We start from the raw sequence: 26,315 nt of genomic DNA, 5'->3' as shown, positions 1-26,315 counted from the left end.
TTAAGCTCTTACAGTGCTATTATGACGGATTTCCATTATCTGACAGGCACTGTAATCTAATGCGGATGGCCTGTCAGAGCTGACCTTGGTTATTTCTCTGGTTTTCTGCTGTAGGTCAGTGGTCTGCTGAGCAAAGCAGCCCCAGAGTGCCGGGCCACACTCACAGTGTCCTGCCGAGGGGAGGGGGGCTGGAGCTCCCTGGGGCAGCAGCAACCATACTTTAGGGAGTTCCTGGAGTACAGACTGAACCCCGAACCTGTGCTGCCTGAGATGGAAGGAGTGACGGAATTCACGGAGTACATCTCCGAGACGGTGGATGTCCCATCCCCTTTTGACCTCCTGGAGCCTCCGACCTCCGGAGGTTTCCTGAAGCTGTCCAAGCCCTGCTGCTACATTTTCCCTGGAGGGAGAGGGGACTCTGCCCTGTTCGCGGTGAACGGCTTCAACATCCTGGTTGACGGAGGTTCCGAGCGGAGATCATGCTTCTGGAAGCTTGTCAGACACCTGGACCGCATCGACTCCATTCTCCTCACCCACATCGGAGCGGATAACCTCCCCGGCATCAACGGGCTCCTGCAGAGGAAGATTGCCGAACAAGACGAGGAGCAGTCACAGGGCTCCACCACCTACAGCGACTGGATGAAGAACCTGATCTCTCCGGAGCTTGGCGTTGTGTTCTTCAATGTTCCTGAGAAGCTGCGGATGCCTGAATCCACTTTAAAAGTCAAGAGAAGCATTGAAGAGGCAAGCCTCACACTGCAGTACCTCAACAAGCTGGGGATCAAGCCTGAGCCACTCTTTAGGGTGGTCAGCAACACCATTGAGCCCATCACGCTCTTCCACAAGATGGGCGTGGGCAGGTTAGACATGTACGTACTGAACCCTTTAAAGGAAAGCAAGGAGATGCAGTTCCTCATGCAGAAGTGGGCAGGCAACAGCAAGGCCAAGACTGGAATAATGCTACCCAATGGGAAGGAAGGAGAAATCTCTGTTCCTTACCTAACCTCTGTTACAGCTCTCGTGGTATGGCTCCCTGCTAGCCCGACAGAAAAGATTGTGAGAGTGCTGTTTCCTGGAAATGCACCCCAAAACAAAATATTTGAGGGACTTGAAAAGTTAAAGCACCTTGACTTCCTACGATACCCAGTGGCTACACAGAAGGATATATCCTCTGGTGCACCTCCTCCTGTAATAAAACAGACAAAAATCAAGCAAAGAACTGATAGCAAAGAAAGTCTTAAATCCTCTCCCAAGACACATTTAGCCTCTAAAGTATCTAAGAAAGAGACAAATGGACATGATGAAGTATCAGCTGCAGAAACAAAGAGTGACTCAGCAAAAGAAAACAAGGTTGAAAAGAAAGAGAAGAAATTGAAAGAGAGTGAAAAACCTGCCAAACCGCTAAAAGAAAAGACAGAGGTGTCTGAAACAGTGAAACAAGAAAAGAAGAAGCTGTTAAAGGAGAAGTCCATGAAAAAGCACACCAAGGAAAGGGTCTCCAAAATGGATGAGAAGAAGGACAAAGAAAAAAAGGAGATCAAGAAGGAAAGGCGTGAGGTAAAGAAAGATGACGCAGCTAAAAAAGATGAGAAGAAAGAAACCAAGATTAAGGAAGAGAAAAAGAAGGATACTGCTAAGCCTGAGTTGAGAAAAATCACTCAACCTGACTTGAAACCCTTCACCCCAGAAGTCAGAAAGACTTTGAACAAAGCTAAGGTTCACGGAAAGCCCAAGACGGACAAAAACAAAGCTAAAGCTGTCAAGGAACAATCGACTGAACAGAAACTTACAGCAGGACCTACCACTGAAAAGCCAACAACTAAAGAGCAGGCAGTAATGGAAGATAGGTCCATCGTATCCTCCCCAGAAGATCTCACCAAGGACTTTGAGGAACTGAAAAGGGAGGAAATGTCAAAGCCGCAGGCGAAAGCAGACACTGTGATCAAAAGCCCTTACCTGGAGAAAGAGGCAGAACAAACGATTGTTTCCCAGACGCTGACAGACACAAAGTTCCCACCCTTGGATTCCCCAGATGAGGGGATAACAACTACAGATGTGGAGGCTGAATCTCCACATGACGAAAAGCTTCTTTCACAGAAGAAAACTGAATCACCCGCAAAGTACAGAGAAAAATTTGAAGATGAGGGTGCAGCCTTGGAGGATGAAGATGAGGAAGAGGAGCCAGAACAGAAAGGGACTGTTCAGAAAAAGACAGTGGAGGAGGAGGAGGATATGGGTATGGGGGAAGAGGAAGAAGAGGATAAATGGAAAGAATTGAAAGGAAATGGGAGAATGGAGAGAAAACATGAAGAGGAGAAAATGGAGAAATCTGAAAAATATACAGCACAGGATGGAATGAAAAAGGAATTCAAAAGTAGTCATTCTGATGAAGAGGAGGAGGAAGATGGATATGTCATTGAAAAAGCAGAACTGGAGGAAGCAGAAGATTTAAACGCAATAGCTGACGAGGAGGTGAAAGTCAAAACTGAAGATGTCAAAAAAGAAAAACTTGACAAGGAGTGGAATGCCAAACAAACAGAAAGCAACTTAGTAGCCAAAGGAGAAGAGGACGAAGATGCATATCTGTCAAATGTAGGAGCTGCTACAGCCAATATTACATTAACTGCACAAGGTGCCACTGCAGCAGAGCCCATCTCCTACATCCAAGATGAGACCATTCCTGGTTACTCTGAAACTGAACAGACCATTTCAGATGAAGAGATTCATGAGGAAACTGAAGACAGGATACCACATCTCCGCTATGAAGTTGGAACCTATGATATTTCTGTACCTGATGAAACTGGGTCATTTGATGCCATCCATGGTATGAGAGAAATGAAAGCAGCAGCTATGCAGGATGTATCAGATTTAGCAGCAAAGGGGTTTGTTGGAGGGCAGGATCCTGCGTTAGCAGTCTACTCCACTAATATCATCGCAGCGCCCTTAGCGGAAGAAGAACACATCTCCTCAGCCACGTCCATCACTGAATGTGATAAGCTATCATCCTTTGCCACCTCTGTTGCTGAAGATCAATCCATAGCATCTGTGACAGCGCCTCAAACCGAAGAAACTGGAAGAAGCTCTTTGCTCCTCGACACTGTCAACAGCATACCGTCATCAACCCGTACTGAAGCCACCCAGGGAAAAGACTACTTGCACTCAGCTGGGACTATCTCACCTACTTCCTCCCTGGAGGAGGACAAGTGCTTCAAGTCACCTCCATCAGAGGAGTACCAGCCCATTCCAGCAGACGTGGATGGTGGGGGTAAAATCACCCGAGTCAATGAGGAGGAAGACGAAGAGGAGGAAGATGAAGACCAGACTCCCAATGTTGACATTCCACTTGGTAAGCTCCAGGAAGGCTATGCATCGCCTTTACTATTCCAAGACAGAGAGAGAGATTTTACAAAGCTCACTTCACCTGTATCACCTATTACTTCAATGTCTCCTGTGGATAGTAAGTCTAGTCATTCATCTGCCACGTATGGAAAAGATGACACAAGGTCTGGAGACTCTGCAAAACCTTTGTCCCCTCCACCCTCTTTCTCTGGTAGTTTTCAGGAGAGTGAAGAAAGGTGTCTCAGTCCAGATGAAAGTACTGTGAAACTGGCTTCCCCAACACAGTCCGGACCTACCAGTGCTGGTCATACACCTTTCCATCAGTCGCCTGTGGAGGAAAAAACTGAGACTGAGAAAACCCAAAGCATGAAACAGCATGAAAACGCTGCCAAAGCAGAAGACAGGGAGGACAAAGACAAGGCAGAACTTGAACATCAGAAATACGAAGCGGACATACTTCCACAAAAACAGGAGAAAAGGCCTGTTTCTTTTGAGGAACAGTCAATTATAGAAGAAGAGTCTCAGAAAAGAAATGTTTCTCGGGAGAGAGTGATGTTTGATGACAGTGATGAAGAGGAAGAAGACTATGCAAGCAGGGGTACAAAAATGCACAGTAAAACCAAATATGTTGAGGAAAAAGAGAGCCGGTTCTTAGATGACGACTACCCTTGTGAGGTTAAATCCTATGAAGATGAGAAGACAGAGGAAAAAGATAAAGTACCAGAGAAAGACTTTGGATATGACTACCTACAAACAACACAGACTTCATTAGGCAAAACGCAGGAGGCATCTCAGTTAGGTCAAGGACCTAAAACACAGGGGCTGTACTCAGATGAAGAGGAAGATGAGGAAGATGATGCCATTTGCATGGGTGGTGCAGGGTCCAGGCCTTTGTCATTGGAACCAAACAAATTGGATTTCATGTCTCAAGATTTGCCATCAGGTCTTTCATCTCAGACGGCCACTGCTGATCAAACAAAAGGGAGAGGTGATGAATATGCATCCACAATGCCAACATCGCCTCATCCTTATACCAAAGACCAGAAGTATGAAATCTCCTCTGAACTGGATGAAGAAAGCACATTCTCCAAGAAAATTGAGACCACATCGTCACTCTCAACTACTTCAACACATTCTAGCATTGACAGCCAAGGCAAATATAGTGACTATTTCTCAAAAGAGACCACAGAGTCTGCAACCAAAGAAGAAGAGAAACTAAGGAAGGAAGCAAAATGGGAAACAGAGAAAGATCGAGAGGCTGTCTCTCCAGGCTTCACATCCCCATCTTCATATTTCCATTTGGAAAAAGATGCCACTCAAGAGACTGCTCAAGATAAGAAAGGCACTGGTGGTATGGAGAAAGATGAAGAAAAGCATGAGGTATCAAAGTATCATCCTGATGAAAAACCAATCATGAAGGATCAGGAATGGGACTCAAAGAAGGAACTCCAATTCCCAATGGGACGGGAAGAAGCAGCAGGAATAGACACTGGTGACAATAAGACATTTTCCCAGTCAGCAGCTGGAGGAAACCTCAAAGATGGAGCTGCATTCTCCACAGGAGAGCACAGTAAAGAGGAAGCAGTGTCATTTGGCAAAATGGATCACCACACAGTAGGTTTTGCAGAACATGAAAAAAGTGTTCATTTCAATCTTTACTCTTTCCCAGAGCGTGAAAATCGTGAGAAGGGCCAAACAGAAGAACATGAAAGGGAGGTGAGGCAAGATACTCCTTATGTGGATAGCAAGAGCTTTACATACACAGAGATTTATGACAACAAAACACCTCCAGCAACGGAGTCATATTCATTCACCTCTGGCATTCAGCAGAGCCACCCTTACAACCTTGAGAAAGAAATGACTACAGAGAGGGAGAAAGCTGCAGATAAAAAAGACACCACACAAACAGAAGGATTTCTCATGGGCACATCCAGTGACAAAGACTTTTCTTCACCTTCATGGAGTCAGTCTAATCTCAAGGGTCAGACTACCACAGATTCATGTTTTGATGATAGTCTTGAGAAGCGTTCTGTGGAGAAAGAGACAGAGAAGGGGAAAGAATCAGCTGAGCAAGAGATGGGGAAACCATACACATCTGAGCCTGAGAAACCACAGTCATCCTCTGGTCACTTTTCTCTAGAGGACAGAGATTTTTTCTCTCTTAGAGGTCAGTCAGAGGATAAGGACAGCCAGGCCAGCACAGCCTCCTATACTGAACCTTCAGGCCAGCACTTAGATGACAACATTCTTGCATCTGAGTATTCTTGCAAAAGCGGCTCTGCTATTAGCAAATCTGTGATGGGTCCTTATGAGAAAGAAGCAGCTCTGGAAAGGGGAGATATGAGGTTAGTCATGCAAGAAGAGGATGATGAAGAGGATGAGGAGGATGATGAGGAGGGCACAGGAGAGGAAGAGGGAGCGAGTGATTCAGATTTGGAGAAAGGTGCCAAAGAGAAATCTGAAAAAGAGTCTAAAAGTCCATTTGGTGATGTGCTTAGTTCCAAATTTCCAGAAACGAAGAAAGAGGACAGGAAGGAAACCTTCCCAGGTGAACAGGAATACAGTTTTGACATAAAGGGGAAACCCTCTGCATCAGCACTTTCTGAGTCCACTGGCAGCAGCAGCAGCCAGAGAACCGACGCAGAGGATTTTCTCCAAAAGAGCAAGGGTGGTGCTTCCTCCCCATTAACTGGAAGCTACACAGAGATGGGATTAACTGGATCTAAAGGATATTCTTCTGGATACGAATACCCCTATGGAGGGGAGGGAAATGGATCTTTCCTCAGCAGCCATTTGGGATCAAAGGAACATGAAGATGACAGCCCTGATCGTTCTGACTTCAACTTGCCAACTAAGACAAATGAAGATAAATACTACCACAGTGAGAGAGATCTTGAGCTTGAAAAACAAAAGACCCCTGACATTTTGAGTAAAAAATCAGGGGACACCTTTCCCTCAGGTTTCAACTACACCACCACATCCGCCACTGCATATTCCTCTTCATCATCATATAGCTACTCCTCCTCTGCCTCTGCCTCACTCTCAACAAGCCGCCAGTTTGGAGATGAGCTTGAGACACCCGCCACCTCAGACACGCTCTTCAAACCCGATCTTGACAGCACTGGTTTTGAATATTCATCTTTCAAAGATGAGCACTCCCTGGTGATGGATTCCCCTTTTTCAAGCTCTGGGGGACTAGTGAAAGACGAGTACCTTGAGGTCTCTGAAAAGCTGACCACTGCCACAACAACAGCTGAATCAACTTCCAGCCTTACAAGGTTTTCTCCACTCAGTCCTTTTGAGGAGATCAAACCCTTTCCTTCATTTTCAGCCACAACAACGGACAAGGCACAACATTCTGAACCCTTCTATAAACCTGAATGGGCTGATGAGTCAAGGTCATCTGCATCTTACTCCCAGCTATCACAGTCTGGTGAGTTAGGGTCCACAGTACAACACTTTCTGCAAGAGGTAGAAGGCAGCAAGGAAGTGGAACAAAGCACCTTATCATCCAGAATCGAAAGCCAAAGATCTCCTTCTCTTGTCCCTTCTGAGCAGAAGGGAGCAGCGCTGTTCATGTCCGAGTGTCAGGCAGTCACCACCTCCAGCACAACCAGCGTGCTCCCGGATGTGCTGACATCATACACATCCCCATCGCAGCAGCGTAAACAGGCATCAGCCTCTAACGGGCCAACTGAGATTAGCGCAGCCCCACCTCAGACTCCAGGTGGAATCACTGGGACACCAGAGCAGAGAGATGTGGAAAAGAGTGCTGGAGAGAAGAAAGAGAAGGAGGAGGAGAGGAGCCTAAGCAGCACATATCAGTGGGAAATGCAGCAACAAAGAAGCATGTGTCCAAGTGCCTCCCCTCCACTTTATCGAGATGACGATGATTACGAGGAAGAGGAGGAGAAGGAACCAGAGCGTCCAGCACGTCCTCTTTCCCTGGGGTCAGCTGACCAGACCTTTCACTTATCCTTCTACCCAGAGGCATCCAAAAAATCAGGAGATGACACTGACTTTCCTCCAGATGTCTGTATGGGGGCCACCTCTTCCTACACCTCTTCGGGATCTGCCGGCTATTCTTCCTGTGAATACAAGCACCGCAAAGGAGAAATATCCCCATCGTTCATCAATCCGAGCCCACACCAGCTCTCTAGTGAGGATGAAGAAGAGGACGACAGGAGTGACCGGTCGCAGGAGGGTGATGACAACCAACACCAACCTTCTGTCAAGAGGAGGTCCCATAAACAGCAGCGCCACCACTCGTATAGCCAGCATGATGACAGTGGGTCCCAGCACTACCCTGGTGCCATGGCTGCCGGGATGGGGCTGGCTGGAGAAGAGACCCCTCCAACCTCTGTGAGCGAGTCATTGCCTTCTCAGTCTGACTCTGATGTCCCTCCCGAGACAGAAGAGTGTCCATCAATCACGGCAGAGGGCAACCTGGACTCAGACGAGGACACAGAGTATTTGCCAGTGGATAAATCGGCTACAGCCGGTGGAGGGGGGAACCACCACTCATCGTCTTCTAGGTCATCTGACAGGAGTCATGACCCCCTACCTGCACCCATGATGGACCCTTGCCCTCGTCCTCCCCATCCTGACGTGTGTATGGTGGACCCAGATCTTCTCTCCGGCGACCAGAACCAAGCAGATAAACTGCTCAAGAAGGATGTCAAGACCAACAAAGGCTTGCGGAAGTCCATGGGGAAGCCAAAGTCAGCTTCTCCGGCTCGTAAAGCAGAAACCAGGGGTAAGAGGTCTACCACCCCTGTGAAGCAGGCTTCAAAAGACTCCTCACCAAGGGCCTCCTCGCTGAAAAAGAAAGAGGGAGAGAAGACATCAAGGATGTCTGATGGTCAAGGATCCCGAGAAGACAGGGATGAGGTGTCCAGAGCCAGCAACCCAGGCAAAGGGCTTGTTAATGGTGTCAAAAGCAACATAGGTATGTGGAACTGAACCCCATACACACACATATATAATATGCGTGTATGTGTGTTAATGTGTGTATGGTGAGTAGGAGTTAAAACATACAATGGAAAGAATAAGTTGCTCAAAGTTCCTTAGAAAATCTGACTTATTTATTGATGTGCTAACATTCAGAGTCAGGGACAATTAGCCCAAACAGTGCAGATGACAGAATGCAAACAAAATCATATCCTACCTGCATTTACTGCAACCTGCCACACATTTTGACAACTGGTTTTGTCAGGTGGAGTATTAAGATGTCATGAAGTGAAAAAGAGAAACTGAAAAGGTGTTCTGTAAAAGGCTCGGTATTTGAAAGTCCTGGTTGTCTCATCCTTAGGTTCCAACTCTCAGAAATCCAGTTCGGCTGTCCCCCCTGGGCCGCCAATCTATGTAGACCTGGCCTACATCCCCAATCACTGCAGTGCCAAGAATGTAGACCAGGAGTTTTTTAAGCGCGTGCGTGCTGCATACTACGTGGTGAGCGGGAACGACACAGGCAGCGGGGAGCCGAGCCGTGGGGTCCTGGATGCACTGCTAGAGGGGAAGGCCCAGTGGGGCTCCAATCTCCAGGTAACATGACCTCTGTTCATTAACCACCAAAGTCTTAGAGCTCCATCCTCTTCTTCCTTTCTTCTCTCCCTTGAATGACGTCAACTTGTTCAACACAAGCATTCCCTGCAGTAGGGCATCCGTAACAAGCGGCCGTTCCTGTCTGTCCTCTTCCCAAAGGTGACTTTGATCCCGACTCATGACACGGAGGTGACCAGAGAGTGGTACCAGCAGACCCACGAGAAGCAGCAGGAGCTCAACATCATGGTTCTGGCCAGCAGCAGTACGGTCGTCATGCAGGACGAGTCTTTCCCAGCCTGCAAGATCGAGTTCTGAGGTCCAGGAGTCCCACAGCCTCACTGTTTCAGTTACAGTGTCCATCTCTCCGCCCGTCTTTCTGTCCCTCTGTCTCCGGGGCTATGGAAAAGACTCATTTTAGGCCCATTTTCTTCACTTCACACACTCATACGTCCTCATCTTCATTTTCCAAGCTTCTGCACTTCTTACCAATGTCCTTAATACCAATTTTTTTCTGTTATGTCACTGAATGATCACTGATCCAATTCATTACAAAACCTACAAATGTCATGCTGTAACATACATAGATTCCTATGAAAAAGTCTGCCACAGACAGAGAGAGACTCTCTCTTTCAGTATGGTAACTTTGGCAATCATATAGCATCAGTACATTCTGATTTGTACACCTTATGAGAGGTTAAAGGTAAATAATGCCTTTACATCAATATCACACTTGCTAAACACTGCTTCCTAAATTGAAGGGAGATAACATGGGAAATCTCCAAAATATTTCACTCTTGGTATCCACAAAGGCAGGTTGTATGTAGTGGACTGAATTGGAAAAAAGGGATGCTTTTGTGATTCCTTCACTACAAATACTTCTTAATTGGATTCAATCAAAATGCACGTGAACTCTCTTCAATATTTCAGCATACAGCCGACACCTCAACAACAGTTTTTTTGGTACAACATGCTGCATTTCCTTGGGTGGGATGCAAAGATAAATCAGTTTTCTTATGGAATCACTTGCTCAGTTATATTTTGTATTTATTTGCACATCAATCTTATCCAGAACAAATTACAAGGCTATCATTGTGAGACACATTAAATACATATGCAAATTTATACTCTCATCCCAACCTACATCTACCTTATGGACAGAGATAGATGTTGCTGGCTGAAACTAAAGCCTTTAAATTAATGTAAGGTAGTGCTTAAGTCATGTCCACATTGGATATTGATTTCCAGACCTGTTGAGTTTCATCCCTATTGGTGAATCACTTGTGTGCCTCCTGGTGCTGGCACAACAGCATTTAAATTATAGATTTGGTGTAGAAAAAAGTCTGGGAACTCTTTAAAGCTTGTTTTTAGAAATTTAAAGAACATTCTTAACAAACCTTGCATCATCAACATAAAATGTCAACTCTTAATTACTGAAATGATTATTTGGATTGCTAATTCAGTGGAGTTCTGGAGTGCTAAACTCTTATGGTGTTAAACAGTTAATCTAATCTAATCTAATCTCAGATCTTTCTCAGTGTCTCCTACTCAGTCTTGAGAAATGTATCATACAATTATGTCTCTGAGTAGAGCAAACAGTTAAAATGTCAAGGATATTGTGCTTGTGGTCTTGTGATAATAATTTGATTATATTAAAATCTGACGTGATTGTGAAGGACATTTCATTTTCACAATGGGAGATCTCACTTCTCTCAATGAACGGGAAAAGGTAATCTCAAATGGAATGAAAGTCCTTGCTTTTTATATGGTCAACTGTGTTTTTAGGCAGCTAGTTGGAGTTGAGAATTTTTTTTTTTAATGAGGCATTGCAACTAAATGTTTTGCCAGTGTTCGGAATGCTTGAATAAGCACCATCTTGCGGTCTCTGTGATCATATCAGTTGGAATTGCTGCTCTGAAGTGGGCGACCATGCCTTTTCACTACGCCCAGTTGAATGAAGACTTTTGTTTTCCAGATTAGCTGTTTTCTTTAAGCAGAATAAAACTGCTGGCTTTGTCTGATCCCTGAGCATTCTTGACCATAGAGTAAAGACATTTTCGAGTATCCATCTGCACAGTGACAATTCTCTGTCCTCGCATAATTTCTGAAGATTGTAAGAAATAGGGCTTCTTTTCAGTCTCGCAAGTCTATGTCTTGGTCTTCATCAATTGTATTAATTCCAAATATAGATAAATGCACATATTATATATAAAGTATATTTGAGGTGTAATGGTTGCTGTTGCCAAGTAATAATAAAGAAGTATTTGAGATATAACCTTCGGCAGATTTTGTAGGTAACTGCTTCGTTTATTCAGATGATCATGAGATGGAGTTCACCCTTTTCTCTGCATTACACGTTGAAAAAAAAATGGAATTTCACCTAAATTGATAATGCTGTTTGAGCATGTTTTTGAGCACATTCAGGTTCTGTCATGACTGGAAGCTGCACATTTTTTGTATGTTCCGCATTTGATGGGAAAAGAACCACAACACTAAAGATGTTGCGGATATATATATGAAACAGACCCTAAAATGTATTTTATTATACACTGAACTATCCTCAACCATCTCCATTTCGGATTCAGAGGAAATATAGGTTTTTCTTATTATTGTTAATGAATAGTATGTATAGTTAAGAGTACTGATTATCTGGAGTTTGTTTTTCCCTGTTTTTTTTTTCTGAGCACTTTGTGCTTGTCAAAAAATGGTAGTCCAAAAGCTAGATTTCAAAATATATCACAACACAACCTGGATTTTGTTCCCAGGGGTGGCTATGAGTGATGGGAAGCTATGGCTTATGCACTTGCACATGTTGCAAATGTAGCAATAGAATCTGTTTGTCATAGTGAGAATCCTGACTGATTTGTTTTGCTCCAAAAGGAGATGAGGCCTGTTGTGTTGAACCAATGACGGTTGAGAAGTGCTTTCTGGAATCATGCAGGAACGTTGTGGGGTGTACTTTACAGATGATGGTAGCGTGACTGTCGCCCACATGTGCCTTGGGGCTGTAGCCTGCAGTGGAATTGGGGCTGAACTGGCATTTGGGTGGTCCCTCTCATAGAATTTAGGCAGGTAGGCCTTAATCATTGTAGTGAAGGGGATCCTTTTAACCAGGGGACACAGTGAAATCATTAATAGTTGCACTGGAACAGTGGAATAAATGGAATGGAAAATAGTATTTGCTAGATGTAAACAAAAGCTATTATCACTAAGCAAGACTGCACTTTTCCATTATTTTGGGAGTATGAATTGGTCCCAAAATGGAAGGCTGGAGTGAGTTAGAACCACATATTGTATGGACATAAGTGACCACTTTTAACATGAACTACTAGCATTTCATGTTACTATGCTGAAAAGAAAAACATGAACCCAGGCTGTTAATAAAGCAAGCCTTTCAAATAAATAAAAAGAACAGGTGAGGTATAATATACTTATAAATGGTAAAGTGGTCATTTTCAAACCTTAGGATTACGTTTTCACATAAATGGAAACATCTGTAGTTGGTTGAAGACGTTGTGTGTGACAGTTTTGAGATGCGTTGCATTTGTGTGTTTCTGGTATGTGGTCACTACTGTAGTTATACTGTAGTTTGTGGATGTACTGTATTTTGGAGCACTGAGTAGATCTTGAAAGATGGGACCAGTGAAAGATGCTTTTGGTTTATTGTAAAGATCTCAACATGCTTGTAGATGGTTATGCCTAAATGTTATGTATATTTGAATGTTTTTTCATTGGTTTAATAAGCGCTTTTGTTACTATTTTTATTGTAAAGATGATTACCCATAACAGTATTACATTTTTATCAATTTTATTGTTTTCACAGTTACTTATTTACTTGTAACACTAACCAGATGTGGCTTGTTGTTTACATTTCCTCTTTATTTGCATTATGGCATTTTTTTATAGCTGACTGACAAATCAGAATTTCTTTTTGAGAGTGCAGTCTAGATATCTACCATTTTTGCTGAATGATTGTTTAACAAATGCTATACTCTTTGATATGCTGCATAAGGTGAAGTGATAGGAGAAAGTTTGAGGATTGGAGGAGATGGGGGTTCTGACATGGTGGACTGGGGTGGACGAGGGAGCTGAGAAGCTCCACTTTGTCTCTGTGTCTTGTCCCTTTTCCATGCTGCTGAGCTGGAATCAGCCTTGCTGCTGGAGACCTGGAACCTGCCTTTCCATGATAGAACATGGACAAGGTCATGTTGCCCCCCGTCAGCTCAGCCTGGCACCGTTGTTGGTTAAGGGGCATGCTACCGTTGCAGCAGGCAACCAAGGTAGATCGAAGTAATGTGGGCTGTAGTTTTATTTTGGAGGGCTGCCTGCAGGATGTCCAAGCAGCCATCTCAGTCTGGGCAAATGGCAGAACTCAGTGTGACCCAGTTGGGAGTAATACAGAGGGAAAGCAATTCCCCATTGCTATTCCAGGTACGCCAGCTTTGGCTCTAGCTTGTACTGACCTGGCTCCAGCTCAGCAGCAGAAAAGGGGACATAACAAGATGCAGAGAAGTCTTTGCACAGCCGATGCACAGAGGCCAGCATCATAAACGTGCCAGGCCATTGCACCTCTCAGTTCTGGAATCAACAGAACAAGTCACCTTGGTGGTTTTACGGGGCTTTGCTTATATTACCAGCTCTGCCTGCGCATTAAACAATGTCATGCGGAATCTGTAGGGAAGTAGCTGAAATAGGCCACTGAAGAGCATGCACAGTACCTCCAGTCTGCCCTCAGAGTATCAATGCAGTAGGATGAGCTGATACCAGCAGTCAAACTGGTTGTCAGTTTCAATAATATGGTACTCCTTGTGTAAGATACAGCGCCAGACTTTCCATGCATGCAAGTGATGTTGTTGTGGCAAATATACAGTCAAAAGGTCTAAACAGCCTCAAAAAATGAAGCTAATCATGCTTGAGGTTCTGCAAAAGCAAATGTGTATTTTTCAGCAGCGGGCTTTCAATGTATGTTATATTGCTCTCCACGCACAAGAAAAAGACTCTGGGGATGAGTGTTCTGAAAGTGGTCAAGGTCTCATTATCATAAAGGAGACCATTTTGTATCTGGTAGCATTGAATGGAGATGCTCTATCGAGACACTCAGTCCTGCCAGTCTGTTTGTGTCTGAACGTTTCAAAATCATTTTTGTGCTCCTTCCATAGACAATAGTCATAGTCAAACCCAAGTGCAGTTTTCTGTTTTGTAGTGTTATTATAGCTGAAATTAAACTTTTTAATGTGTGCTCATCTTTCGGCGTTGAAATATTCCAATGATAAGTCTTTGTCTTTGTCCTCGTCTGCCACTTACATTGTGGTGTAGCCAGATGGCTGAGAGGCCTCTATGGCCAGCAGTTGGTGCCCAGTTAACATAGTTTTTCTTTACAAACTATGTGAAACGTATGGAAAATCTATTGCAGTTCTAGAGGCATACGTGCCAAGCTGAAATCACCATTTTGAATGTAGAAATTTTGAATTATTCCTTTTAGAGGTGAAGAGGCTAAGTAAAGAGACTGCAAACACACAGCAGAATGAAACTATGACATGAAATAACAGGAAGGAAGATGCAGCGCTAAAAGAAATGACACTGACTCACACGCAAAGGTGTGAAGGAATCTGGAGCCTAATGACATCTCTCGCTGTTTGTGTGCAGAAACTGTTTACTTTGTAGACCTTATGGTTTCATTTACTGTACCGAAGGGAAAATACTAACACCAGTCACAAGACCGTTCACCTGTGGCCCTGACAATCACTTCAGGTGATTCACGAGGGCTGCAAAGTTTTATTAACTGAAAACAGACTTCAAACACAAACTGACTTCAGACCAATATCTACACATATGCATACACAAATATGGATATGCATATTTAAAAACAAAAACCTGACTGCCAGATTTTGTGATCTGATCATTCTTGTTAGACATTTCGTTCTTAACCAGATTTTTTTAATCGCCCATGCGATTCATTTTTCAAGAAAATATAAAATGTGAAAAAACAACTACATAGATGTACTGCGTAAAAAAAAAAAAAAATTGCATCATTGTTTCATTCTCCACATCCGTCACCCTTTAAATGACCTAAACATCTAAGCCTATGGATCATTCAAATGAGCCCTGCTTGTTTCTGCATGTGATCTTATAAGTTATAATCCTGTATGTAATAGTTTAAAATAAAAAATGGAACAAAATACTATTTTAAAAAAAAAATATTTAAAAAAGCAAATTGTCTTAATGGTACTGAAATGGCACATGTTACCCGGCCGCCCTTCTCTTCTCGCCACGCGGTGTTGTAAAGAAGGCGTTGTGATAGTTATTCTCTTTTGCGCTGTATTAATCTTAGTTCATCAGTTATTTTGTGTGCAATACTCTGTATCTTTCTCTCTGTCTCTCTCTCTTCCTCTCTCTCTTTGAAACTAAAATTAAAAAATAGAACTACTGCAGATTTATCGTAAAAGGGAAACAGCCTGGTGATCACCAATAAAGTACATTTATTGAAAATGAGGAAAAGAGTCCTTTGCCTTTTTTTCAGCCTTTTAGCTGCCTCGCTGTGGACCTGATGCTCTGAGGAGCAGAGAGAAGCTGTTTCACATGCTGACCCGATCATTACTGTTCAGCATTGATCCAGGCGCAAAAAAACATTTCTCTATGCGGTTTGAGGTTTTACAAACATTAGTGCCTCCAAGCAAGGGAGAAGGAGTAGGGGAGGGCCTGAAGGCCTTATTCACAGGTCTGAAGGGAAATTAAAATCAGGGCTGATGTAATGCCGAAGACACGAAGGAGTGACTGGACCCTGATTAATCTCGCTCTGCCTCTGAAAAGAGGGTCTGGGCAGCGGGACAATGAGCAGATTGCCCTGGCAGCCTGCAGGCCCTTTGCCGGAGGGGGCAAAGCCGGTTCTGGGAAGAGGTGGTTCTGCCACTGTCATTGAAATACGCCCGCTGGTATTGTTCACGCCGTGAAACCGAGAGAGAGAGGGGAAAGCAAAAAGAGAGGCTTGGACACGGTCAGTGCATGGCGGGCACCAGTCAGCTGCTTTTCTCCGGAAGGTGGAGTGGAATTTTTTTGCGTTCACTTCACACACAAGCAGGGACTGAGCTGTGGGAGGGGTTACGATGAGGGAGTGATAGAAAGAGAGAAGGAGGAGGAGGAGGAGAGAGAAAAAGCACTGTTTGTACAGGGAGTGAAAGGAGGAATTCACTTCCCGTAAACAAGCAGCCTTTGAGAGCGTGGAGTGTTAGAGAGAGAATGAGGGGAAGTGTTTGCTCCGTGCTGCTTAGTGTAAGCCCTCTATGACTGGGCAAAGTGTGTCAGATTCCATTGCTGTCTCTTCCCATCATTTCATAATGTGATCTTGCACGTCTGCTTTCGCACCCAGCAAAGGGCACGGCTCCAGCGTCACACCAAGATCCTGAAACTGCAAACCTGGTAATAACACACATAGAGACTACACATACGCTCCACTTTAGCAATACAGGACAACATTACACAAACAAGCTGTTGTACTAGGCTAAAATGGAGCGGCACAGGGACTGATCTCCACAAAAGAAAGGTATAAACTACGGCGGTGAAGGCATACTCTTTTTCAATATGAAGGATTTTATTATTCCACAGCCATCTGACAGGCACAGATTACTGCTTGCATGTCATTTTCATTTTGGTGCACTACAATGGACATTCAGCCTCACAAAACTGCTGTCGTCTGTCATGCTAATATCTCAAGGCAGGGACACGGGGATGAAAAGAAATGGATGTTTTTCATTTTTCCTTTCCATCGTTTCTTGTTTAGATCTACTGAGATATACCCAGGCTTATTATTGGTTGTTTAATGTGTGGAAAATGTGGAAGGGGATTGTGTCCCGCCACCTGCGGGATATGAGGACTTTACCTCATTGCATGAAATGAGAGTGGCATTAGCATATGTGAAGGTGAGGAACTAGCACTAGCACACAGCACTAGCACTAAAAACTAGGTGAGGAAGGTAGGATGACGCCTAGTAGACTTATTCAAGTTGTCTTTTCTCTAATCCAGACATCTAATTAGAGTCAGCGTGAAAGTCACCGGCTGTGTCGGATTAAGGAGAAATCTTTTTCAACATTTTTAAAAAAAAATCAAATCAACTGAATTTCAGTATTTGCACAACAAGAGGACCATTGAGGCGAGCACAATCCCAGCTTTGACGGGCTGGCTGGTGAACAGTGAGGACCCAAGTGCCAGTCCGGCGCTGGCTGAATTCACAGAGCCGTGACATCATGGCCTGGGTCACATGGGCGCCCTTCACCAGGAGGCGACAGATGTTCGCGAAGTGAAGTTTTCTCTCCTTTCTTCCATCCTTTTTTTAAAAAAAATCTGTTTGTTTTACGAAGAGAACTGAGGAAGAACAGAGCTCTTGTGTCTGTGTAAATGCAAGCTGTGCCGGGCGCGGGGGCAGACTCTCGGCTTCCTGTCGTGGAGGCAGAGCCAGAACCACACTGACCTACTTTTAAAGCTATTCACTGTTTAGGTATAGTGTATCATACACAATGATTCTGCATTACAGTGAAGCACTTTCAGTGGAGAACTGTACATAAAACTATTACAATTAACAGCAGCAAACTGTTACTTCTCCATGCCTAAAGGCAGCATGGATACAGCTGGATTAACCCTTAAGAGGAGCTTTGGAAAGCCGATATACCATTCAACTCTAGCAAAAAATAAATAAAAAAATAAAGGGATGAACAATAAATTTGCTACCAACACCAAGAAACCATCCTCTCCCAACCGTAGATCCAGACTGCACAGAGAGAGGGAGGGAGACAGAGAAAGAGATTTTTTCCCGGTGCATTTTTCAGGGTCTTGTATCTTGGTTCAAGTATATTCATCATGCCCCTTTCTTTGCCTATGATTGTTTCTCAGTCTTCCACACCAGCAGGGGGCAGCGAACAGGTCCACGTCAATCTAACCTTCACTAAGACAGGGGGGCTTTCATCCAAGGCTCCCCTGTGTGATTTTCATCTTCTCTAGCTACAGGTAAACTATAGTAACTGAAAATGTGGTTTTGATTGTCAGGTGAGAAACAGCTGGAATGTGACCCTAAGGGACTGCAGGATCCTTATCGATTCATTACTTTAGGCTTTGCCGGATGAACACACCACCTTTGAACCTAACATGCACTCGCTCATACACACTGATGAATGGAGCTTCTTAAGTACCCTGCACTACTGCTCAAGGTTGTAAGACAAGTGTCCCCGTGAAAGGAGAGCCTGACAGTCTGGCAACATGTATAGACATATTGACTTTACTTCTTCACTTTTATTTTATATTATTACCTTACCTGTGGTGACACATTTTAAGGTTGACATCGCTGGCATTTCCTGTACCATTGTGGGCTCGGCACAGTAGCAGTAAGTGTCCACTGAGCTTCTGTTTGTTTTGATCTTGCTTGGCCTTTTGTCACTGAAGACCTTCTGCAGCTGGCTTGGTTGCAGACTGTTAGGAGCGGAAGTGCTTTTCTTTCCAACACCCCAGGAAGAATCTCCAGAATCCTGCAAACAAAGAACCCATTGCCGTGTGTGGTGCCATGTTGGGGGAACATTATTACATTTTTTGACCAACAAGACAAGAGAAATCCAGGGAGGCATTTATGCATCAGCTGCACACTACCTGCCAGCGAGACACTGGCCAGGCAAAGGATGAAGTCAATAACAGACAATTAACTAATATCTCTGTGTCAGAGTTGGTTCAAATCACTGGGCTGCACCAAAATGAAATTACGTGATGACTCACCAGGACTGTAGAGCGCAGAGGGATTTGCATGTGGGTGAGCATGCATTGCCGAGTGCACTAACCAATGGAGAAAAATCAAACAGCATGACAAGTAGGTAGAGCAACACAAGCCTAATGAGTACCCAGGAGAACCCGTTTAAAACCATTTAAATGCATCAATCTATGTGATTCAAACAGCGTGCAGCAATGGGTCAAAGGTTTACCTACTCCAGTGTTGACTTCTCACCTGTATTTAATGCATGCATGTAATTACCTTCTTTATGTTAAAAATTTGGAGCAACAGAAAGTCTTGTGGTCTGCTCTGAACCTGTGACATCACACCCTGTTGCACAAAAGGTTGCATCATTGGACGTATTCCTCTTGAAAAAGAGATGTTTAGATTGTATGGGGTTTGAGACAATCAGGTGACACTTCTACCTTCAATATTCTTGTGAACAACAAGAATCCAACAAGAGCCTATGACCATGACCATGACCACTTTGTTGAGATGTTGGCATGGTGGCAGTCAGGGGCTGCCAGTCAAGTTAATATATATGTTATTATTCCAGGTTCATCTGTCTGCACAATATGTAAAAACTAAGAGATCAACGGATGTATGATCTCTTTTGTCAGTTCCAGCTGAGGGCTAAAAAGTTTTCCCCAGTCAGACAGAGGTCCTGTTTTAGAGCTTCCTGCTGTGCAAAATTCTTTTATATTCACTGATCTTCATGACATGTGGATCAACTAATACAGGGGGAAAAGTGAACAGCCTGAATCATCTGGATCTGATCATGAGCGTAGAACTTTGTGCAGCTTGACACACTCAGCAGGACCAAAGAATATGCACAGAAACATGTCATTTTACACGTCAACATGCCAAAAATTCAACCAGACAGACATCAACTGGAAATCCAGTGTTTGGTCATACTTTGTTGCAAAGATATATTACAGGTTGACGTGACTGTGCTTTTCCAGATGTGGTCACAATAGGACTAACTATGCCAAATACAAAGTACCACTATGCATTTTAAGTCCAGGTAAATTCAAATAACAGCCACTGAATTCAAAAGGAATCTGAAGCTGTAATTCCTTTCAAATACATTTTTAACAACAAAAGCATGTGCATTTTGCTTATCTAAATCAGCTTTTTAAGTGTGTTTTGGGAGAGTGATATCCTGATGTAACACAGACAGAAATACATCATTGAATGGATCAGTAAAATAGATGCACCCTGCAGTGTCTACAATATAAGACCCAAATTGGTAATCTAAAGGCAGTCTAGAAGGATGTCTGTACAATAATATGGCATATAATAATATGGCCTTGTAACAGTATCTGTTGATAGTTTATTCTCCTTCAGAGAACAACTCAATATACCAACACAACATGCATTCTGGACAGTGCAAATATCAACTGACTTTTACATTTTTTTTTCTGCCCATTCTCATTAAATCAATCCTGATAATTTTTTTCCTAAATCAAATCACTAACTCACTACATAATTTTGATTGTGTGCCTCCAGTTTGCAGACTGCACACACAGAATTCTCAGGCACACACAGTGGCACAGTGCATTGCAGGTCATGAGTGAGTGCTTGGGGGGTGCCTGGAGGGAGAGGGGTCGGGGGGGGTGGGCAACTTGTTGAAGCCACCATTTGAACCCAGACTTGGCAGTGTTGAGAGCCTGGCAATCTGTCTGTTTTGGGCTCTGCGAGAAAGACTCATCAAACACCTCACCAGGCAACACAGCCAGGGCACACTTTCCCAGAGAAGGGTTGCCATGGCTACACTTTTTTATTAATTTACAGAAGAATGGAGGTTTTTGGGAGAGCAGAGGTGGGGAGCTATCACTAATCAAACTGGACGCAGTCCGCTGCTCTCTTCTTCACCTCGTCAGTGTCAAAGCTGTAATTAAGCTTTGTAATTAAGGCCAGGGAAGCAGGGGGTAAATGCCGCCCCAGCTGCATTCAGGAAGGGCAGGAGCTGGAATAACCGTAACAGCCAGCTCCTACGAAAGGCAGACCCGATTCTCAAATGAGAAGTTAACAAAGAAAGTAGTTGTTTCAGCTTTCCACTGTGATTAACGGTATAATCAAGCCTGAGGTGTGAAGGCTGGCATCAAGTCATGGTGCAAAAACTCATTAAGGCAGATGGCGTGATTGAACAGGAGCACAGAGATCCCAGCGCGCTGACTCCTCCAGCCAGCTTGGAGAGGAGAGCCCCAGCCTGGAAGCCGCTAATGAATTGAGAGATAACAAGAATGAACACCCTCGGTTTTAATTGTGTTGAGAGAGCAGGCACTCTGTTGATTCTGACTTCACATATAACATGAGGAGGTTATCACACACGTACCCCCCCCAACCACCTTCCACAGTCATGAATCCTGTCTCTCTCGACAAAAGCTTAAGTTATCGCCATGGCAACAGATTGACGCTGATAACGAAGTATGAATCACCAGCTGACCTTGTGTGGAGAGGAGGAGGGGGGAAGCATTTCCCTGGGAACAACACAGGTCCCATCTGCAGGTCCTCCTCCTCCAAAAAGGTGGCCTCGGCAGGTGGCCGGCGCTGCGATTCGATTTCTGCGCGGTGATTTTTCAATTACACTGAGGCCACAGGAGTGAGGGAATGCTGGGAGATGCACTGCGGCATTTCATTACGCCCAATGAGAAGCATCGAATCTCACGTCGGCTCTCAGTTCTCATGACTTATCGTTGTTTCCTAAAATCCAAACAGAGGTCAGAATTCAGATGGGCATCATTTATGCAGCTATCCCTGTATCCCTTTCTCAGCATGTTCCATTTTAGCCAAAATATAAATATGCCTCCAGTTTGCAATAAGAAGTTTTCTGCAGCCTCTGCCCAGTTCAAGTACCACGGCCAAATATCTCATCACTGAGGTATAATCCCACCATTTCTTCCCTCCTTGTCCCCCCGCCATCTGATCACGGTCCAGTGAGCTCGTATTTTGGTGCGTTTCATGGGCCTGTTGATGTGAACCTGGCATGCCGTCCCGATTGGAAGCTCCAGCAATTTCCCAGTTGCTGACTGAAATGTCAATGTGCATCTCTTAGGCTCATCAGTATCCACAATTCCACCCCCCTGCTCCCCACCTCCCCCATCCCCAACCCAACAGCACCCTACCCGCTCCCCCACACATTTATCTACCCTACAATACGACAAGACACGAATGCACAAAAAAGCCCCTCGTCAATATCTGTCCATTACAGCGCGGCCGGCTCCATGGTGTCTTTCCCATGAATTCATAAGTAGCGGGAAAAACCGATGCACTTCGCAAATACTGCTTCCTCAGCCAAACTGCCCGTGATAATGGAATTCACTTCAATACTCACTGAGAGATTCTAGAAGTGTCTGTCAGTCAACTTTATGTGAATAAGAATCTGTAATTGCTTAACCGTAGGGTCTCTGGTTCAATCTAACTGCCATTAACTTTGTGCTCTTCATGACCAGTTGAAGTGTGTCCATTTTATTCAATGCTTACTCAGAATGTTTAATTTATTATTTAATTAACTTACAGTATCACCAAACTCTCAAAACAGTAACACTTGAATTAATTTCTTATCAAAAGCACTTTAAGGATAGATTAAACAGAGCCCTGAGTCTCATTGTCTTCCGTATGAAGAAAAAATTGAACTTACTCCATGGATACATCTTCAGGCATAAATAACATCCTATGTAGTCACCACCATTTCAGTCTCTGAGTTTCTGCTCCTGTAAACAATTCTCATTAAGCCTCCTGTTGACTTCCCTAATTGTCAGAATGATCAATCACAACATTATTTCTGATACAATTCTACATTTGCAGTTAGCTAACTAGCATTCCAGCCATGCATCTCTGATTTATTTACATGGAATGCCGCCTTGACCTTCTGACCTGAATTACCGTCTTGACTTGAAGCCACAATTTTACTTACCCTATGATTAGTTAGAAAAATAATTAACAAGTGGGGAGTTGGCAACCATTCTTTTGCAAATGGGGGACCATACATGCTGATTGTCGCGGTAACGGTGAGCAAGGTCACTTCTCATCCGAAAAATCCCAGACAGGGTTTATTTCACCCGCATTGCATCATCAGGGCTGAGATGGGCTGCCAACATGCTCCAGACACAGCCATAACTCTCAGCCCCCTCACCCCCCACCCAAAAAAACCACCGTCCAGCCGCCACCACTCCCACAGCAGGGACTGAGCGGGGCCCCACACATCCGTCACGCACAGGCAGAGACAGAGGGGGCGGACAGTGCTGGGGGGGGGGGGGGGGGGGGGAACGCAGGGAAAACAGGAAGTTATGCGACAGAAGGAAATGACACGCTGAAGAAGACACACAGATGGCGGGGTGGTGACAGGGGTGGACATGACTGATCGAGAACCTGCTCCAAGCTGACAGAGACGCTGCCGTCTTGGGAAATATGAGCAAGTTTTAACTAAAAGGATCCGCTCCTGATGTATAATACACATATAATGATCCCGAACAATTCAGGTATTTGTCTGGAGGAGCCAAATAAGGCAGCCTTTGGGGTGACGGTTTGGCGAAACATAATGAGCCAGTGCATGAATTGCAGGCCATGGCGGCCCTGGGGCGGAGTGGTAAATACCTCTGGAGAAGCTTCCATTAGCGTCTTAGCAGAGACCCATCTATGTATTGTCCAGGTCACTGCCCGTAGCATAACAGATGACTCATTAATGAATGTGCACGCATTTCCCATTACACTGCCCCTCTCATCACATTTTAATCAAAAAATGGTGACCTTCTAAAATGATCTAAAAGCAAGCAGACTCTAAGAGCCCAATTAAGCAGTGGCATTCAGCAGCTGGCTATATTTAACATAATGAGATTGTTGGGAGGAAAAAATGACACCGTTTGCCGTTCGGCAACCACGCAAGGGTCCGCGCTTGTGTGAAACAATTGCCTGATCCAATGAGGTGGCCATGAAAACTGAAGCAAACAAACCTCTCCTTCTTTCACACCTACACAACCGTACAATGAAACCTGCAAACTGGGCAGGCTAACGGAATGAGAATAAACTTAATGAGTCCATGTAGATCCATCTTTTCCATGTTTTAGTCTGAAAACAAATACTAAAATTCTAACTGGTACCTGACTGAGATGCCAAAGTTTCCTCATCCAATTGTATTTGACTTAAGGCTCTACTTCAGGACTCAAAATCAAGATTTAAGCTCGGCCCATTTCTGAAATCAAACCTGGTGTTGGGACCAGAGGTCATAATATTTCTCTTTCTTGAAGGTACAGACATATACTTTCTATTTCAGTCAATATTTTCAACTTCAGTATCAAATGTCATGGATATTCAGAAAACTGTCAGATAATTCAGTGGAAATTCTCCCTAATCCACAAAACTGATGCAACCAACTCTGGATCCTCCATTTGCAATTCAGAATTTACAGAACATTTACACTGTGCTACCTAGGCCAGACAGCGATTTTAAACCATATGACAAATTAGAACAAACCACACAGAATCTTATTAATGTCTTACTTTTTAATATTGTTCTTTTTTCCTCCACATCTATTAACATGATACTTTACAGTGTTTCCTTCTGAGCAGCAATAATTTCTCCAATTGACATTAAATAATGTTTTTCCTCCTACATAAATCAGCATCTGTACTATACAAAAGAAACACTAAATAAATCCCAATTATAAAATACAGAATCTCATTTTAACTTATTGCCGATACTGTACAATACACACAAACAAATAAAAAGAAATAGGTCGCATTACAAAAACAGCAGTATTTTAGTGGTGACAGCTCTTGAAATTCTCATGGTATCAAATGTGGAGCCACAACCAGGGTGACAAAAAAAAGAGACAATTTTGAATTTCCTTTAGCAATCGATGCATGGATTTGCATTTTCCACTGTTTTCATTTCAATTTGTGACATCGCACGCTACAAAAATACAAACTTGATATGAAACACGATGCAGGATTAAACATTATTTCATTTGTGATTTTAAGCAATTAAAAATACTACCTTGCATCTCGCAGTCTTCGTTTGCAGTCAAAAATAGATCTTTACTTCTTTATATTAGTGGCAGATGACACTTAAAAAACTTTGGCAAAAAAGCAGTTGAGTGATTGGTTTTTTTGAATGTGTGTTCAGTACGTGGTTTGATATCAGTGTACGTTGTGGCAGTATGGCAGTACAGTGGACAAAGACCACGCTCGTCCCTTGACAATGTGTACCATTATGGTTTGAGCCATGAGGGCAGGCATGAGAGTCAGACAGTGGTTAAGACCCGAAGCTCCTTTTCCCAGATCCTCTTCTCAAAAAGAAACTACGCTTCCAAAGTCATTTACCACAGTAGGGTCATTCTGAAAAAAATCGTACTGACACAAAGACATAGAAAGTCAACACTTTTCATTGGAAATGATAAACAATGACATAACCTACACAGGAACAAATGAACACAGCAAAAAAAGAGAACTGCCCGATTTCCGAACACAGCAGTTGCGATTCTTGCAGTCCTGGCTTGATCCACTGGCCACTATGAGTTTCCCTGGTGTGAAACACCCGTAGAGGAAGTGCCTCTCTCCTCAGGAAAGGCTTCTGTCCTCACAGAGAGGGAAAGTGAAGCCACCAGGCCTCTCTGGGCAGACGGTCAGCTGCTCTCCACAGCCGGTGACTGAACATTTTTAAGCTATGCGTACAGCGCACACGAGCGGAGGGCAGCTGGGGGGGAGTGAAATTCAGATGGACAGCATCAGATTCAGTTCAAGGAAGCTGCATCAAATGCTTCACTTTACTAAGCCATTTGTTAAGAGACAAGAGGCTGAGATGAGAGCCATCGCTTCCCCACGAAATGTGCATGAACGTGCAACATTAACCACGAACACGAGTAAGAGAGGCTAGTTTTCCTTTTGTTGCTTTTGCATAGGGCGGTGGCAAAGCGAGCCGTGATAACGGAGATGCTGTTCTCCTATGTACACTGCTCCACAGAGTGCTGAACAGACATCTGGTTCGATAGCAGTATGAGTGCTATATACTTCACACAGGGGTTAACCCCTTCAAGACAAGACAGTTGAATCACTGAAGGTCTAAGACAGCACTAACACAGCTCTGCCCCCCCCTTCTCGTCCTCTCTCTCTTTCTTCCTGTCCCTAAGGCTCAGACGAGTGGGCCACGCCCACCTCCAGGGGGGTTCCTGGGTGGGGCAGTTTCCCAGGGCTGTTCTTCCACACGTCCACAGTCTCTTGCGTGTCGAAGAACTCGTCGCTGTCCTCCGGGGTGAGGGGCGTCTGCGCGCTGGAGCCGGCCTCGGAGCCGCTCTCCCGGAGCTCCAGCAGGACGGGGAGAGAGCCGGGGAGCCCGCAGCAGGGCTCCATCCGGCCCAGGCTGAGGTCCTGCAGCGCCGCGCTGGGCGGGCTGTCCCCGGCCTCGCCCAGGGCTTCCTCGGGTGCTGCCGCTGGCTCCTGGCCGGGGCTGCCCGGAGCTTCAGCCTCAGCGTCCGGCTGAGCGGCGGTGGGGCTGGCGTCAGGCGGCGGGCTGCCGGGCGCGTTGGCGGAGGGCTGGCCACCCCCCTGCTGGCCGGAGTGCGCCTCCTCGCTGCTCTGGGGCGTCAGCGGGGTCTTGTCGCTGAAGCTGAAGCGGGGCGACGTGTCCGCGGTTGTGGGCGAGGACGGCCCGGCGCTGGACACCGTGCTCGACGGACCGCTGCTGTCTGCGG

General features: G+C 44.6%; 2 protein-coding genes across 5 annotated transcripts in view; one reads left to right on the top strand and one right to left on the bottom strand.

The window, feature by feature from the left end:
- map1aa (microtubule-associated protein 1Aa) overlaps positions 1-14,373 on the top strand; it is a 56,457-nt gene extending 42,084 nt beyond the window's left edge. For both annotated transcript variants that reach the window (XM_036543153.1, XM_036543155.1), the window contains 3 exons: positions 115-8,287; positions 8,651-8,883; positions 9,043-14,373. In XM_036543153.1, coding sequence (XP_036399046.1) covers positions 115-8,287; positions 8,651-8,883; positions 9,043-9,198 — 8,562 coding nt within the window. In that variant the 3' untranslated portion in view covers positions 9,199-14,373. The remainder of the gene's footprint in view (positions 1-114; positions 8,288-8,650; positions 8,884-9,042) is intronic.
- A 9,754-nt stretch (positions 14,374-24,127) lies between these two features.
- The window catches only part of LOC118788400 (inositol hexakisphosphate and diphosphoinositol-pentakisphosphate kinase 2-like), a 37,163-nt gene continuing 34,975 nt past the window's right edge, over positions 24,128-26,315 (bottom strand). For all 3 annotated transcript variants that reach the window (XM_036544379.1, XM_036544381.1, XM_036544382.1), the window contains one exon: positions 24,128-26,309. In XM_036544379.1, the coding sequence (XP_036400272.1) occupies positions 25,750-26,309 (560 nt within the window). In that variant the 3' untranslated portion in view covers positions 24,128-25,749. The remainder of the gene's footprint in view (positions 26,310-26,315) is intronic.

The sequence above is a fragment of the Megalops cyprinoides genome, chromosome 13, assembly GCF_013368585.1.
Source record: "Megalops cyprinoides isolate fMegCyp1 chromosome 13, fMegCyp1.pri, whole genome shotgun sequence".
Classification (NCBI taxonomy): domain Eukaryota; kingdom Metazoa; phylum Chordata; class Actinopteri; order Elopiformes; family Megalopidae; genus Megalops; species Megalops cyprinoides.
This window is presented reverse-complemented; position numbering and strand designations above follow the sequence as displayed.